Raw genomic sequence first — 18,584 nt, 5'->3', positions numbered from 1 at the left:
TCCTGCCTACAAGCAGCAATTTTTCAGTAAAGAAATATACTTTATTAAACGATTACACTGTTAATGTGATCAAGAATTAATATATTCAGTCCACTCTAAGCAGCAATTTCATGTGCCAATCTCTCTCTACATATTTTTATACACTTCTTTTAAAGCAAATGTGAAAGAGTGCTTTATGCTGAAATTTAACTTTCAGAGGAAACTCCCTCTGAACTTTCCTTATAGGAGCACTCTAAGTAGACCTACTTATGTTAGCCAGTATTAATTACTGTTCTTCCTCCCTACTAATATCTGCAGCTTCTCAGCTGCCCTTATAGGTACGACTCTACTAAGACTCAAACAGAGAATCAAAGAAGTAAATGAGAAAAGGAAGAGATAGGATTCCTAAACACAAGCAAGGAGGGGATAGAAGAAAAGAGTTGAGAATACTTACTGAGTCAAGTCCTGGCCACATTCTGCACACAAGCCTTTCATAACAACAGGATGGCTGCATCCTTCCAGTCTCACCAAGACACCCCTGAAAAAGATGTAGTCATTCCATTTATTGCAGGTTGATTTCAGACACTTAGATTAATGACTGCAGATTGAAAGAATTGAAATAATAATTTCTGGTTGTGATTTAAGTGCCAGCCCCTTAAAATATATGCTCTTGCCCCAACATGGGGAAAAAAGACACCAAGTATTCAAATTATTCAATTTCATACCTTTAAAAGTCAAAGCATATATTAATGTCAGTTTCTAACCTTAGTTTAGCAAAGAAGGTCAGTGCATTAACAGAACAAGCATTATTTGTCCAGAAACAGTTTACATTCAATTAGATACAATTCCCCATTAATATGCTAGAGCTACACAGTAATTAATACCTCCAGGGATGTTGACTCAACCACTTCCCTGGGCAGCCTGTTCCAGTGCTTCGCAACACTTCCACTGAAAAAATATTTACTAATATCCAAGCTAAGCTTCCCCTGGTGCAACTTCAGGCCATTTCCTCTTGTCCTATTGCTTCCTATTGCTTCCTATGGGGGAAAAGAGACCAACACCCACCTCACTACAACCTCCTTTCAGGTAGTTGTAGAGACCGATAAGGTCTCCCCCTCAGCCTCCTCCAGACTAAACAACCCCAGCTCCCTCAGCCACTCCTCATAAGACCTGCTCTCCAGACCCTTCACCAGCTTTGTTGCCCTTCTCTGAGTTGCTGGAGCATGTCCAACATCCTTCTTCTAGTGAGGGGCCCAAAACTGAACACAGTATTTGAGGTGCAGCCACCTCAGTGCCAAGTACAGGGGATGGGTTCTGTACTGATTTCATCTTAGTTTATTACTTTCTTGTGTCATAGCAGAAACATATGAAGACTGAAGCAGCCTTCAGTCTTCTCACAAAAATATTTTAATTTTTGATCCTTAAGCCTTGATTTGCCACATTTTAAACTAAAGACATGCAAAAGGATATTTTTTCTTTCTTCCAAACAAGGGCTAAAACAAACCAGAAATTAGAGCTTGAAATGAAGGAGTACTATGTTTACTATTGCAAACTGCTTAGAAAGCAGTCTGCTTTTCAGCTGAATCATCCACAGCAGCACTCCTTTGTTCAAATTCAGTTCTCAAAATTCAGGGTCTTGAAAATATAATTTCTTTTCTCTCAATTACTTGAACAGTCATTACAAGAGACTTCTCCCATTTTCTTCAATACAATTGAAGGAGCTGATCTTTCAGACTCAGCTTTTTAAAAAAAAAATCTGATAAGTAGATATAGTTCAGCTACTACAAGATTTCTCCAACTCTGTGACCATGAGCTGCAACGCCTCTAGTATTTTACAAAAATAAGAGTCAAGCAAGTAAAAACAACCAAAATCATAAGCTGCTTGTAGTGTTTTCTCTTTGGCTTCAAATCTTTATTGCAATAAGCAGACAGCATCAGGAGAAACTGTTTTGCATGCTCAAATCTCTCATTCATATATTTGACTATTAAGCATTTGGGAATTCCAAAAGAAAATCCACTTTCCAAATGATGCCTGCAACTGCCTACTTCCAGTTCTCAATGACTAGAAGACTGATCACTCTACTAACAAAACTGCAGCTGACGCCCATGCTGAGGATTTTTTTGTCTTTGAAAGCAAAAAACTAAATACAGGTGAGATTTATTTAAAGTCTTCACAAGCCATCATACTACCAGTAAGCCCATTTACAAAACTGCAGGTCTATTCTATTCTCACTGGCAGTCATCATCTGCTTGAAATTATACCTCCTCACCCTATACAAGCATTTTAGATCTCCTTTTTTAAACACAGTATGTATTTCACAGAAAACAAATAGTCTCAGTTTTGTACAAGAACTGCACAAGAGAAGCTATTTTTGTGGCCCTTCACTATGGGTAATTCATTGCTTTATTTAGTTCTCCTCTTAATCACCCTATGTTTGCGTTACTTCATTTCACTCTTCCCCCCCCTCCCTTTGACAATATGTCTGTCTTGCTATCTTCTACCTTGATTCATTGCTAAGTTCCTTCTGTTTAGGCTACCAGCTCACACTAAGGACCATGTCAGAATTGTTCATCTCCAACCTGTGTTCAGTGTATGAACCTGAAATTACAGACACCTAAAATGCAAAAAAACAACTCATGACACAATCTACAGAAACAGGCATAACAGTTTACAGTGATTGAGCTTTTACCCCAATTTATTGGTTTTCGATAGTTCAGAAAAAAAGTCTTCCGAAGCCAAAATATCTTCAGACATTCTCTACTTTGCATCCAAGGTAACATCACACTCCAGGAACGTGACAGGAAGAGCTGGTATACTCATGCCCTGAGGTATGATTCAAATTAAGCCATTCAAGAGTTTCTGTTCACATACAAGTACACATCATCTTATCCTTTTGATTTTAACAGAGATTCTCACAAGAAAATTAGTTTAAATTATTAATCAATATTGTTAATTTTTGTTAATTTGAGACCACATTTGGAGTACTGTGTCCAGTTATTGGTCCCCCAGTTTAATAAGGAGAGGGAACTGCCTGAGCAAGTCCAGCAGAGAGCTACCAAGATGATCAGGGGACTAGAGGCTGAAACACTTGGGTTGTTTAGCCCGGAGAAAAGACTATGGGGGAGTTTCATAAATACCTATAAATATCTAAAGGGTGGGTGTCAGGATGATGAGACTAGGCTCTTTTCAATAGTGCCCAATGACAGGACAAGGTGCAATGGGCACAAGTCGGAACACAGGAAGCTCCACTTAACTACAAGAAAAAAACTCTTTCCTGCGTGGGGGACAGAGCAGTGGAACAGGCTGCCCAGAGAGGCTGTGGAGTCTCCTTCCCTGGAGACATTCAAAACCCGCCTGGATGCGTTCCTGTACCCCCTGCTCTAGGTGTGCCTGCTCAAGCAGGGGGGTTGGACAAGATGTTCTCCAGAGGTCCCTTCCAACCCCTACCATTCTGTGATTGTTCCTGAACAGCACCTCTATACCTTATCACATACCAAACAGCACAGCTAAGTATCAGTTCTGCCCCTGTACATTTAAATATGACCAGAACACCTAATTTGATGATGCTTGCTGGAGATAAAAAGTACTAAGCCCTCTATCACACAATTCTCTGTCATGATGTTTAACCCAAAGGACAGAGGATGAACTACAGAGCACCATACAACCACGTTGATCAAGTTTCAAGTACAACTGTCAGGGTCTTAAGCAGACTTCTCCCAAGAGAAAAACCCAAACAACCCACATACTACTTAATGCTGCAGAAAGAATTAAGCATGCTTAAACATTTTACGCACCTAAATTTTAGCACTCATGCTTTAATTACTAAAAAATGAATATACTGTGGAAGAACAAGTATGGAACACAAGTAAAATTACTTTTGTGAATTTCAGAACTGGAAACACTCCTTTTACTATTGAAGGGTGGGATTTTCAAAAGGTAATGGCCAAGTTCCAAGACATTTATCAGACAAAAGTGAGCTGAAGCAAAGTGCGCATGCCTATTTTTAAATGGTTGCATGTACCAAATAGGGGTTCAGGTTTCTGCTGGTTCTCTTCTCCAGGTCATGAGTGAAGAAGAACACTTAAAGAACAGATCCACTGTTTACTCCACTTCTAGAGAGATTCCCTCCCTTGCCCCAGATTTGAATAATTACAATACACTCTACTGCTGGCAGCACTATCAGCATCTTCCTATTTCTCCCCAAACTTCTCCATGACCACTTGGTAATAAGCTGAGCTCATCGGCTACTTCAACAGTAACACTCCAAGGAAAATTGCCTCAAAAGATGCAAAATCTTTTTCCAGTTTTACAAACTGTGACAACTATCCAAGTGACCCAGGCACTGGGGAAGAGCTGTTGGGCTGTGAAAGGTGCAAGTGTTTTGGGGGGTGGCTGTGGAGGGGGTAGATCATTCCAATACCCACCCTGAGAGCCAAAGGACTGCAATAGGACAGCAAACTGCCCACATGGTTCCTTTTAAGTAACAAAATACAATTGGATTTAAGTGAAACTTGAACAAGTAAACAAGGAAACCTACTCTAGGATCTTATTCACATTGTTTCCAGATGTGCTTGTAAATAAGAAACAGATACTAGGTGTGCCATTATATCAAAATTTTAATGTTGTTGCAACAATCATGGATAGGGATAGACATTTACTAGTGGTCTCAGGATGCAGATGACCATAAGCCCATCACTGCTCTCCCAGCACTTCCACACTTACACATTTTGACTGTTTCTAAAACAAGTCTTTTAACGATATCTGCTTTCAATCAGCAGCATGGGGATCAGGGGGGAAATAGGAAAGCTTTCATGAAATCCAGTACAAGCATTTTGCTTTTATTACCAGAGGAAGTCAACGCCTTTGCTAATTCTAAGGCCTGGTCATTAGCACCGAGTCCAAATGTAAGAACTTTGTATCAAGCACAACCATGGCTGTGGTTCCTGGTAGGTTAATTACCCTGAGAAAGCCATCACATACAGTTCTCGTACCTATGCTACAATTTGCTACTCCTCAGCTGTAGCAGCCAGTTAACTGTATCACTGAAGTGAACTCACTACAAACAAAAAGGAATCCCCTAAAGGTTTTATTATTTTCAAGATCTGTTGGTTGTTGGGTTTTTTTGCAGCATGATCTAACACTTCCAGCAGCAAAGAATGATGGCAGCAAGTGTAGGAGTTACAGGACGACAGGAGCAATGACCATGAGATAGCTTTACTGACGAAAACCACACAGAGTAGTACCTTAAGGGCACCCAGCATAACAGGGTAACAGATAGGTTATCTCAGTTATTCAGAACCAGTGTAATTGAGTGTACGTTAGCCATGGCCTTCCATTACAGCTTGGCTCCACTTCCAGAGTCAACTGCTCCAATAGCTTGCTGCCAAAGAAAGGCAATGGCTTACTGGGGTGTTTTTCCCCCCACCCTCGTATTCCTCTGAAAGCCCACCACCTCCTTTGGCACTTCCAGAACAGACTATTTCAGTACCTTGGGAGCTAGAAGAATTGACCAGCCCTATCCAGGTTTGCTGCTGGGTTTAGAGAGCTAAAGCAGCTGATATAGGAGTCCAGCAAGTGACTGATGGGAAAAGATCAATAGTGCAAATGTTTCTACAAACAGAGGTAAGACCTGGGCAGTTTCAACAACACATATTTTCTCCCCACAGTAACCAGGCCACTTCATTAGCATTTATCTTACTTATCTGTTCAAGACTAGCTTGAACATCTCCATGCCATAGAGGCATAAGTTTTATTTATTAACTTAACACAGTCTGTTTCAAGAAACCATGCACTAGCATAGAAAATACAGTGCAATTTTCCAAATGTGTGAATGGGAAAATAGAAAAAATTTACAAGATGAAGCTACTGCCCTGCACTCGCTTGTATCTCATGGGTATCTGTCAAAAGCCAAGAGACTGCTGGGTTTCCTCAGATCAGTTTGGGACTGCCCTGGTTTTGGCTGGGATAAAGTTAATTCTCTTCACTGTAGCTGGTATAGTGCTGTGTTCTGGATTTAGGATAAGAATAATGTTGATAACACACTGATGTTTTAGTTGTTGCTGAGCAGCACTTACACTAAGTCAAGGACTTTTCAGCTTCTCATGCTTTGCCAACTGAGAAGGCTGGAGGTGCCCAAGAATCTGGGAGGGGGCACAGCCGGGACAGCTGACCGCAACTGGCCAAAGGGATATTCCATACCATATGATGTCATGCTCAGCATATAAAGCCGGGGGAAAGCTGGCCAGGGGAACACTGCTTGGGGACTGGCTGGGCATTATTTGGCAGGTGGTGAGCAACTGCATTGTGCATCACTTGCTTTGTACAGTCTTTTGTTATAATTACTATTCTATTTTACTTCAATTATTAAACTGTTCTTATCTCTTAAAGCTGCTGTTCTCAATCTGGTGCCATATGTCCTTGCAATTAGAAGATATAAAACCATACTAATGCAGCAAAATGAGATTCTAGTGTACAGGTGAACAAAAGCCCTCTCCAGGTTCCGCAACATGTTTAAGAGAGTGTTATTGGCAAATTGTCTAGGGATGAAAATACCAGGTGAACACATCTCAGATCAATGATTATTAATACGAACTACTGAATCAACCAACTGATCTAGAACAAACACAAGTACACAATCTTTTAGTTCTCATAAGACTAGAATGGCAGACAGATGAAGTCTGATTCAACTTAAAGCTTGCTTCTACAGTTTAATTTACTCAAATTTGTGAAACACTGACATTTGTTAGCTTGTATCAGAACAACATTGTGGTATGTGGCTGCAGCATTTAGAACCACTACAAAGAACCCTCAAGCCCAATTTATATCAAACCACAGCCTCTGTTACAAAGGACTCCAGCTTTACAGAAGGATTTTTCAAAGCCTTAATCACCTTGAAAACACCATGTAAGAGTAAGCAAATCCTTACATGTTTAACCATTGTATGTATTTAACTCTCATCAGTGTCTGTGAAGAAGCAGAGAGTCCTTCAATAACTGATTAACAATACCAAGGATGACAAGTACACACGGCCTGTGCTGCTACAGACAACCAATGGCCTACAGCCTCTTCCAGATGCTGCAAGAAACTTGACTCATCAGTTCTCTACAGAAGCCACTTGACTTACACTCAAGGACAGGGAAGCAGAGAAGGCTGTATTTCAAGTATCTGTGAGGCACAAAAGGCCTCACCCAACTAAGTCAGCCATTGTGATAAAACCCAAAAAACCAAACAACCCCACCAAAGAACATGCCCTATCCTACCATGATGCAGACATCAGGGTAAAGACACATTTGTAATCATAACTATATAACAACTGTTGCAAGCAGTAGCTCATAGAAAGCATAGTCTACACTTCAAGGCATCACCTCAACTCTGCAAAGCTAATGGGGAAATCATGGATCTTGAAATTTTTTTCCTCCTGTTAAGCACAAACTATTCATAACTATGGGTTAAAAATGTGTGCGAACTTCAAAACATTTTAGAACAGAAAAGCTGAAGTAAGTTTTCTTCTTTTCAGGCAAGATCTGTTCAGTTTTAGACATAGCTTATGAATGCCAAGAGAAACTTAGGCCCAGAGTTTCTGGATTTTATTTATAATCCGAAAGACATCTTAAGCATGAACTAAGTCTATTTCCCTGATTTGCAAGCCTTTAAGAAGCACTTCCATTTATTTCTGGAGAACAGTTCAGCATTACAGGGAAGGAAGTAATCCCCTCCTACCTTCCATGCACACATCTATGGGCAGCTTCTTACATTTTGAGCAGCGGCTGAGGGAGCTGGGGTTGTTTAGTCTGGCGAAGAGGAGGCTGAGGGGAGACCTTATCGCTCTCTACAACTACCTGAAAGGAGGTTGTAGTGAGGCAGGGGTCGGTCTCTTTTCCCTAGTAACAAGCAATAGGATGAGAGGAAATACCCTCAAGCTGTGCCAGGGGAAGTTTAGGTTGGATATTAGGAAAAACATCTTCACCAAAAGGGTTGTCAGGCATTGGAACAGGCTGCCCATGGAGGTGGCGGAGTCTTATCCCTGAAGGTATTTAAAAGAAGGGGGCAGATGTCATGCTTGAGGATATGGTTTAGTGGTAGACTCAGCAGTGTTAGGTTAGCAGTTGGATTCAATGATCTTAAGGGTCTTTTCTAACCTTAACAATTCTATGATTCCATGTTTCTAAAAACCACTGTTAAAAGTTAACAACGTACAATAAAAAAAGTACGAAAAAAAGAAAAACAGTTTGCAGTGCCCTTTACATAAAATCTAGTAAATATTTCAAAGATGATTTAGAATGGTTTTCTATTTAGAACATTTTTAACTAAAATCTTATTTAGGAGAATTTAAAACTACTTTTTTTAAAAGGTAAAGTATATACTTCGCCATATTTTCACATAAAACCCCCTCAAAACAATGACATTCATACAGAATTAATTCAAAAGTACAGAGTTAAGAGCTCACATCTTTCTAACTTGTTTCTGGTACTTCTAACAATAACAGAAGAAAACAGGCTGTCACATCTCAGTAATTCACTGAAGCACCAAAAGGTTCTGTAGTCCATCCATCCCCCCAGTCATTACTATCAACTATTGACATTGCTGTTCTATGCATTTGTGTTTCTGTTGCCACCTATCCCCGACTGCAGTGTTAGCAGTCATGCAGCACTTCCCAAATACTTGCAGCACAAGTCCAGCTGAGACTTGAGGAACTGCATCTAACAGTGCAGGCCAGAAGGATTGTAAAATTATTTTTTGTGTTCACACACAGGTTAAATTTTCTTAACTGAAGAGATGACTATCACTTGAAGCAGTAACAGTAAAATCAAAGTGAACACATGTCCTTTGATTCCTTGACTACACATAATATTAGAATTTTACACCAACCATAAAAACGTTATGGGAAGAGTCCCATAGGACTTCAAAGTACTCACAGCATCTCTAAGAAGTATTTGCAAATTCTAAATACAAACGTATCAGCAATAGTCTAATTAATGCCAGTCACAGCTGGAAACATAACACATATCATAGCGAGCTTCCTTCTACCACATAAAGCGTCTTAGAAAAGTAAGAATTATGCAGGGTATAAAAGATGTTCTGAAATAGTTAAAACATAGTAGCTTTAAGAATGTGTCCAAATTTAAAAAACTGAACCGTACCTGTGGTTTCAATATGAATACCCAGGATTTTCATTGTTACACTAAAGAAGGTGTTTCATTTTTTATGATTTCCCCTCTCAGCATTTCATGAATCCACTGCCATCAGCACCTGCTTGTATAAGAATCACAGGGCAAAAGCAATAAGTGATACAGGTTTAAAAAAAAAAAAGAAACTACTTCACTCAAAAAAAAGCTGGCAAGGGAAGAATGAGGCATGGTATAGCTCCTACGATAATCTACTTGCAGCTTTCTAAGGAAAGATTTTTACAAAGCTTACATTATCCCAAGATCCATTTTTCTAAGCCACTAAGTGTAGCTTTTTAGCATATACACTTCAAGACAAGTTTATTGGTTCAGTTATATACATCTGACCACAGGATCGAAATTCTAAGTCACCCAAATCAACACACGGCACACATACATATATATGATGAACTCTGCCAACCTAACTGGCATTTATCCAGAAAGTTGAAGTGGCAGAGTGGTGACTGTATACCCCACTAATTGACAGAACAATAATTAACCTAAAACTGCAGTTTTCAAACCACACTTCAACTTTCACATCAGTTACTAAGGAACGGTAACCACAGCTGAACTGCGGCAGAGCCAGGTGACAACAGTCTTGGACTAATCCCATCTCTGACTCCTTTTTGTTCTTTTCCAGTGTATACCTTCTCAAATTCCCCACCTCTCCTTCAGGTAAAGGTGCATAATTTCCCCTTATCTCACACCAATTTACCACTGTATTTCTCCTACACCCCCAAGATCACCTGTGATTACCTGAACAGATTCAGTTTGCTTTCTGCACCTGCAGGCAACTAGAGAAACAGCAACAGATGAACACCAAAACAGCCTGGACACCAAAGCAGAGAAAGGTGACTGAGAAAGAGACAGTTTGAAACACACACACAGCTAGCAGCAAAGCTATATATATGCTTTTTGCTTCTTCCTGGGCATAAGAAATCTGAGACTCCTGTGATGTCTCCCCCTCTGCCTTAGATAGGTGCATCTCTCAACAGGGAACAACTACACCTTCTCCAAACATTTCACCACCTGCTCCATTAGAACAAGATACTTAAGCAACCGCAGTCCTTTGTCTGTTATTTCCAAACAATGAATAAAATGGGAAGAGGCTTACCACAGGGTGCAGAATCCTCAAGTCTAACAGCTTCCTCCCCTTCTTTCCCTTTTTGGATACTGTGGCAAACTTATCTTGACACTACCTTCTGCATGTTTTCCTCTGGGACTTGCTGTTACACCAAATGAACACACTTACATAGGAAAATTTAATAACTCTTAACACCCTTAAAAACAATTATGAACAAGACCATTCTAAGTTAGGCAGCGGTTTTCAAACCAAGGAGCAGCAGCTCCATATTTGGTAACAGCCACATGACATCACATGCTGTTGGGACACCCAACAGGAATCCCAACACACACTCCAAAAGCACAGCACAACAGTTTAGAAAGCTGCTCAGCACATAAAGGGAAAGTATAATAAACAGCTGTAAAGTTACCCAAAGTTAATTAAGTTCCCTTCTTGTTTAGCAATGGATGCCTGCCTTGGCTAGAACTGCTCACCTACTCTCTCTCCTGTAAATGGGGATTCACCCAGTTCACTCCACTAAGCTTGGACAGAGGCCTTTTGCTTTACACACCAGCCAAATGCTGCAAAGTTTTAGATGTCATTTTTAAACTAGGAAGCACTACAATGCAAACAAATGGGTATTATTCAGTTCTACTCTAAATGTTTAAGTCAATGCCTTACTCTACAGTTTCTGAAAACATTTGTAGAAAGGCTTTTTTTTTTTATATTATTAGTGAAGCAGCAACCTGGCAATATCCCATACTTTCCTTAAAAAAAACATACTATAAAAAGCTGGTGTGTTTGTAAGGCATAATCTACATGATACCACCTTTTACCTAGTAACGCATAAAGTAGAAAAGTCCTTCTGGATCTAGAGGGTTCTGATGAATGATATATTGTATAGATCATCCAGCATCAGCCTGGTTACCTGAAAACTATATCACTTCAGTCCCATCAGACGACTAAAGAGAAACTCCCTTCCCGTTGCACTGGAAAGAGCACAAAACCTTTGCTCTTTGTTTTGAAAATAGGTTTTTATACTGGCTTTTCTTCCCCTTTCTTTTTTCCAGTAGGACCACTGTTTCAGAAAACATCAGAAAATATACAGCATGCTCTCACAAATGGCATGTGTATTTCACCCTGGCTAATTCCTTTTCATCAACAGGCTAGTCTGAGGCCAACAGTAGTAGTTTCTACTGACTGGAAGCAATGGTTCATCCTTTCAGACAAGCAGCATCTCTTCACTAGAAGTAGGGATATAGATTCTGAAGGAAAACACATGGTTGTTAAGCACTGTTGTGCTCAAAATATGCTGAGAAATTCTCACCTGAGTTTCACAGTATACATTACATATGGCAGCACTTTCTTGCCCACACCAAAGATGGGGGAACTTTTCCATCCTCCAAAGTCTTTTGAAGACCAGTAAGTCTATCCTGTTAGTGACAGTATCTACCTTTCCCCTATAGTCCAAAGGTGAGATTTCCAATTCCATAGGTCTAGGTTCAGCAAAACAAAACCTAGACAAAATGTATAATCAAGATCTTTGAACTGTAACCTGTAATGCTTTCCAGGAAGTCATTTTATGCTCCCCTATATACTTTAAGAGGCAACTGCTGCAAATTCAACTATCCACATGTGCTAGAAGACCTTAGATTAACCTTTAATTAACAATTTAAACTACACAAAACAGATATTCATAAGAATATTTTTATGAGTGACAACTTGCAATGTTGCAATTCTCTATTATTCTCAGAAAGATATCCCAAAATGAAAGGCTGGTAGCCCTTTCCTGAAGCTTCAGACTAGAAAGTCCCAACTGGAAATATTTTCATATCATTTTGCTAATATTTTAGAATTTGCAATACCATCGTCCCATATTCATTTTTATTTAGTGAGTTCCAACATTGGGTTATCAAATTACCTAAGGGGAGTCTTCCACTAGGCAAGACTGACTTTGAAAATCCAAACAGCTGGGAACCCTACTAGGGTTAGCCCTTGAGTTAACACCAAACACAGTCATCAAATCAGAAAGGTTCAGGCAGGCATGCGAGTTGTACTATTAAGATTTCTCTAAAGGAAGAAAGCCTCTTAAGTCAAGATAGACTTTTAAGACAATTCAAAGCAAAATTCTTGTCTCTCTTCCTTCCTCAAACTTTTCCAATTGCTTCCACTTCAAAGGGCTAGGTATTGTGCAGCACAAAAATTAAAGATCTCATTCTAGTCCTCCAGTCAGAATTTTTGTTCATATATTTTCTCATCAGAAAAGAATTTATTTTACAATTAAGGAAAACCATGCAGCAGTTTCAGAAAAGAAATAACATGCATGTTTGCCTTGTGGTTTTCTAAACGCCTCTAGTATTGAAGTAAAGCTCAAAAATACAGTAAAGAAACTACACAGCAATTAAATAAAAATCCACTACAATTTACAGAATCACAGAATGGTAGGGGTTGGAAGGGAGCTCTGAAGATCATCTTGTCCAACCCCCCCTGCTTGTGCAGGGACACCCAGTGCAGGGGGCACAGGAACGCATCCAGGCAGATTGTGAATGTCTCCAAGGAAGGAGACTCCACAGCCTCCCTGGGCAGCCTATTCCAGTCCCCAAAAAACTGGGTAAAAGCAAAATCCATTTCCAGCACAGACATCTGCAAACATACACATTTTTTGGAGAGCGCTATAACCAGCTTGTAGTTCTACAATGGGATGCAGAAAATAGTCCCATGAGCTATCTCACTCTGTCTGCTGGCCTGTGGGATTCTGCATACACTCACATACAGTGGCAAAGTCCTTGAGGTCAAGTATGACGAGCAACTTACAGTAAGAACTCTGAGATCAGAAAAATCCCCTGTTTTGGGAGAAACTTCTTTGGGATAAAAGTAACACGTTGCTAAAGACTACCAGCCAAAATGCCATATGGGACATATACAATCTCACTAATAATATTTCCTGGTGTCAACATGTCATTTGCCCCCTTAATGACTCCAACAGCATTTACACAATCACTTTGATCTGACCTAAGTACATGCTGCTGCTGAAAGCATAAACTGCCCTCCCTTTCCATACACTACACTCCTGTTGCATCAACTGAGCAAAACAAGGGAATTGACCAGCATGGACCATTTCACAGGAGCTTAGGCAGGAAGGATAGAAAGGAAAGAAAAGAGAGACCAAGCCATCTTTAGCTACATGATTTCCAACAGCCAACTCGCTGCAAGCTGGAGGCACACAGAAGTGTGAACATCCTTTCCAGCCAGCTCTTGTATTAGCCTGAAGCAATCACAAAACCACAGCCTCAGGAAGCTGCACTGAGAAGACCTGCAGACACAAGGCTGCTACAGCCATAACCACTGGTAACTTCCAAGCCTGATGCCCATTTTCAGTCAAACCTGACTGAGCAACTTGATTCTCTTAGACACAAAAGTGCCTACAGGTTTTGTGAAAATAGATGGTCACGTAAAGAAAAGAGACTTTGTACTCTACCATTCAGTCCTATTAGCTATAGTGTGAGCTCCCAACTTGTTAGGTGCCAGAGAACTAGGAAGAGGAAAAAAAGAAGGCAATGAAGGACGGAGAAGCCTCATTTAGAACTTTGGTATTTTCCAATATCAAATTCAAGCAAACACAAGACATGCATTAAAAAGCAGGCTTCCTTAGTATCACAATATACGATGGGAAGGGGGGGAAGACACACAGAAAACAGGTCAGAAAGATGCATACCGAAGTTTACTATATGAAAAAACCCCAGTGGAATGAATCCAAGGACAAAAAGGAATTAGATGACAGATGTAGTAAGCTGGGATTGTTAAGTGTTATTCAACAATCCTCAGTGGTTGGCAAGGAGGTTTTTTGTAGACTCTAATTGACAGGGTATTATGAAAACATTTGTGTCTAACTGAAACAGCAAGTTGTTTTCCCTGTAGTTTATTACAAGTGTCATCAATTCAAAATAAACTGCAATTCATCAGCATTTTATTCCCCTTGAAGACTGTAACATGAAAGGCGTTGGGGACCAGGGTTAAGTGTCCTCATCTTGGGTGGTAAGCTAGGCCTTGAGGCCCTGTGACATTAGATGAGTAAAGGAAGACATTTTAAAAATAGATAATGAAGTTTTTGATACAAAAATGCCAATTAACACCACATAAAAACCTACAGTGTTTGAGAACAAGTTCCCACCTCTTCCCTGCTATCTTCTCCAAAAAGAAAAATATAAGTTTTCCTTCACTAGAATCCAAATAGGTTTAATTTTTATTACAACACTCATACTTTATGTTCTGTAGAAGAACACAAGTTTTAGCTATTAAAGCTATGTAGTAAGACACAAAGTTACCAAAGCTGAAATGCACCGGTAATAAATATTTTGGAAGACTCTACTAATGTGAACCAAACAAAAGACTTTCAGTAGCCTATCATCAGTAGGGCCTGAAAGGGGACAATCATTTCATATTAGAAACACTGATGTAAATATTCACCTAGAACAAGGTACCAACCCAACTCAGAATTCTGACATACCTGTAGTAGCTTCAGAACAACTAACCTTCATGGGTAACTAGCATGAATAATACACAGAGCAGTGCAGCAGTTTTTGACATTCTATTTGTTGCTCCTGCCACCCATAGAAATTATGCTTCATTAACATCAAAGACCTTTCATTAACTGCTTGCTGCCATCCCTGCTATTTACAGTCCTAACAGGTCAAACACCTTCCTCTCTCGAGTCCTAGTTTGACATTTAATGCAAACCTACCTCTGCTAGTAGAAGCAAAAGCCACCTCCTGCCCACCTCGGGCTGTCACCCCCACCCCATACCATCCTCTCCCCTGTGGATGGTTTATGCCACTGTCGACACCAAAAAGCAGGTAATCAAACCACAAGAAAATTAAGTGCTATATATGTGGAAAATTACTTTCATGTGCCAAAATATTTCATCTCGTGCCTGATATAAGAGAAAAAAATAACAGAAAGTTAGAAATTTATCTTCTTAAGAGAGAGACTTGTGCTAAAAGATGTCATTGTTTTCAGAAATAATGATGACCAAATTGACATAGAAAAAAACTTTGCCAGTCACATTATTTCACCTCAAATAAAAAGGTTTAATCAAGTTATGTTCTCAGGTTCTAATGAAAAATATTTGGAATAGAAACAGTATTTCTACAGTGTTTAAGTGCCTGACAAATATTTGCACATATCTCTGGTTTATAGAGAATTCAGGGCTAAACTGACCAAACCCACTTTTCTGGAGGCAGCAAATGGCACCTACCACCCTGGATAGTTTGGATTAAACAAAAAAGTGTATCTTCTGGAGATGCTTAATAAATTTCAGCTACATTACCTACCTTAATCACACCTGTATTTTAATATTGCACAACCCTAACATATATTTAAATATTGCTGATAGGTAGTGAAAGGTTTTATTTCCCTTCCACAGAATGGGAAGCCACAGGCAAGAGATTAAAACCTCACCAAAAAAAAAAACTTTCAAGTGACCAAAGAAATGCAGTTATATCTCCAACTGCTGACCAGCTCAACTACCCTTAGTTCATGCTGCTTCTAACTCTTTGCTTAAACTTTTCTTTTGCATCCACCAAGTAAATACCACTACAGCATGTAACAGAGAATGCACGCTGAAAAGTCAGAATTCCAGAAGCATAACGTCCAGCAATGGTCAATATTAAGAACTAACTTCTAGCAGTATAAGAGACAAATGTTTTAGAAGCTGAGAACAATAATAATAAAGAACAGTATTTATTTTCTAATTGTCTCAAAACAAGGACTTGCTAATTATAATCAAGTGAATCAAGTCTAGACAGATCCAATAAAAGCATTGTATAAAAATTGGTCCATTCAAGTCCTAAATGAGCAAAGCGAAACCTAAAATGCTGCTACATTAGACCCAGCATGTTTTATATAGTTACATTTACCATTTAAAATCTTTTTTGTTTTGGTTTTCTTCCCAAGTGCTTCACTAACATAATAAAAAGACAACAAGCTAACTTGATCTGTTTCTATTCAGCACTATCAGGATGAATTTCATCACGTGTGTGGTGCTTTAAAATTTTAGTCTGTATTTTTAAGATGGTTTTAGTCCACCCTATCATTTATGGTACCTTTGTTCTAAATCAGATATTAAAAGATTGTCCACATTGCAACAGATGCAATAGCACAATGCTGATGTGGCACAAAAGGAAAGCCACAGTCTTATCTCAGAAAGAATAATACTCTCGGTAGCAAGAAAAACACAGCTTGTATCTCCTCTGCACCACCTTATATTACGGTCTGATAAAAGAATCAGATTGGTTTTTTCCTGAACCTTTGAGAGCACCCCCATACACAGATGTTTTGCATATACTGGCGATTTTCAATCAAGAAAGTTTAGGCCTGGCTGCACCCACCCAAAAAAATCAAGAGAACTGCAATAAAAGAAAATAACTTGCTGTCATAAAACAGAGGAAGTAGCATGTTTCAATGGTTTCCTGTCGAGGAAAAAAAAATCTGCTTGAAGTACAGCGTAGCAAACTATTAGCCCAATTTAACCTAGAAATCTGAGAGGCCCTAACTAACTATTAGCCATTTAAGAATTTAAAAACCGACAAACATCCAGTCTTATCAAGACATAGCCACTGTTAAACTGTGGAAAACGTGTCTCATTTAATCCCTTGCTCTTCTGAAAGTTCAAATTACACGGTCTTGTTTATATCTGAGAAGCCTTATACCTTAAAACACCTACAGTATTAAGAGCATTTATGCTGCCAGTATTATACGTATGGTACCTAGTAATTCAAAAACATCTTGCCGCAGCGCTGAGTCCCATTAAAATTCCTCTTAAGCAGCAGGAAATGATCCCTCTGCTACTCGAGTTTTGCACCGACCTAAAAGCGAACTGCCAAACTAAAATTAAAAAAAGTATTTCCGAGCAGTTTGGCCAGTAAGAGCAGTTTCCAGAGAACCCCGAAATAGGCGAAAGGGATGCTCAGCCCCGAGGCCGAGCTCATGGCAAAGGGCTCAGCTCTGGAAGAAGGGACTAGAGCACGATCGCTTGCACCTCCCGCCCTCCTCCTCCTCCTCGCCCCGTCCTTCCCGGGCCGGCTGGGGCCCGCACCCAGGCCGGGGCAGCCCTGTGGGGACGGGCCCCCCGCCAGCAGGGACAGGCTGCCGGGCCCACGCCAGCCGCCGCGGAGGTGGGGGGGGGGGGGGGGCCGGGAGCGAAGCTGGGGGACGGGACGGGGCTGCCGTGACACACCGCCTCACTAACGCCCGCCGTGGCGTGGGGCTGAGTGGGGAGCGGCCGGGAGGGGACGACGAGCGCCGGCGGCACGTTCCCGGCGGGTACCCAGGCGCAGGCCGCCCTCCAGCCAGAGGCCCCGCAGGGCGAGCAGGGCCCAGCCCGGCCCGGCCCCTCCACAGCAGAAGAGCGAAACCCGCGTGCCGGGTCCCGTTCCCCGGGCTGCCCGCCCCCGCCCCCGCACTCACCCGGGCGCGATGACCTGTCCGGGCCGCGCACACAGCTCCCGCACCACGCCGGGCCGCTCCGCCTTCAGCTTGCGCTCGGGGCCGGCCCGCTGCTGAGCCGGCCGGGTGCTGGCGCCGCTGGCGGCGGGAGGCGGCGGAGCGGCGGCAGCGGCGGAGCCGGGACTGGCGGGGGGGCGCGGGGCGGGTGGCAGCGGGGCGCACAGCGCCAGCACCGACCCGATCTGCACCGCCGTCCCCACCGACACCTTCCACTCCAGCAGCCGCAGCGGCCGCGGGCCTGGCGCCCGGATCTCCGTGATCACCCCCGCCGGGCCCTCCGCGACGGGCCCGCCGCCCCTCTCCGCCGTCCCCTCCATCGCCCCGGCGGGGGGGGGGGGGGGTTGGGGGGTGTCGCTACAGCAACGCCCGCGCCGCCGCTGTCCCGGCAGCAGGGCCGGAGCCTGGCGCTGCCGCCGGGGCGGGGGGAAAGAGGGGGCTGGGGGCGCCCCGCGAGTCACCGGCGGCGCCGACAGGCAGCGAGGTCACGGCCCCTTCGCGCAGGCGCCGTGCGCCAGGCGTCCGGCCGGGCTTAAAGGCACAGGCGCGCCCAGCTCGCCCCGCGGAGGCGGAGCGGGAGAGGCGGTGCGGAGCCGTGACGGGGAAGAGGAGGAGCCTCGCCTGCCCCGCCCCGGCGGAGGGAAAACGCGCGCGCCCCTCCCCCACTCCAAACACGTTTCCGGGTCCGCGCGTGGAACCGGTTCGTTCGCGGGGCGAGCGGCGGGGAGATGCGCGCGCAGGAACTACGGCTCCCAGAAGGTGGCGCGCAGGGAGGGTCTGCCAGGCCCCGCCTTGCCGCGCGTGCCCGCCCTGGGTCGCCTGGAGGGGCCGCTGGGGGGGAGGGGCCGCTGGGGAGGCGGGGCGGGGCGGGGCGGGG

General features: G+C 42.4%; 1 protein-coding gene across 4 annotated transcripts in view; it reads right to left on the bottom strand.

The window, feature by feature from the left end:
* CTDP1 (CTD phosphatase subunit 1) overlaps positions 1–18,251 on the bottom strand; it is a 121,288-nt gene extending 103,037 nt beyond the window's left edge. The window contains exons 1-3 of one of the 4 annotated variants that reach the window (XM_064443740.1): positions 9,901–10,921; positions 9,121–9,229; positions 434–517 (exon numbers count right to left, since the gene is read on the bottom strand). In XM_064443740.1, the coding sequence (XP_064299810.1) occupies positions 434–474 (41 nt within the window). In that variant the 5' untranslated portion in view covers positions 475–517; positions 9,121–9,229; positions 9,901–10,921. Of the gene's footprint in view, positions 1–433; positions 518–9,120; positions 9,230–9,900; positions 10,922–17,671 lie in introns of those variants that run through there. The other 3 variants (XM_064443741.1, XM_064443739.1, XM_064443738.1) reach the window with 3 other exon arrangements.
* Between the last annotated feature and the right edge of the window lie 333 nt (positions 18,252–18,584).

This window comes from Phalacrocorax carbo, chromosome 2, assembly GCF_963921805.1.
Source record: "Phalacrocorax carbo chromosome 2, bPhaCar2.1, whole genome shotgun sequence".
In the NCBI taxonomy this organism is placed as follows: domain Eukaryota; kingdom Metazoa; phylum Chordata; class Aves; order Suliformes; family Phalacrocoracidae; genus Phalacrocorax; species Phalacrocorax carbo.
This window is presented reverse-complemented; position numbering and strand designations above follow the sequence as displayed.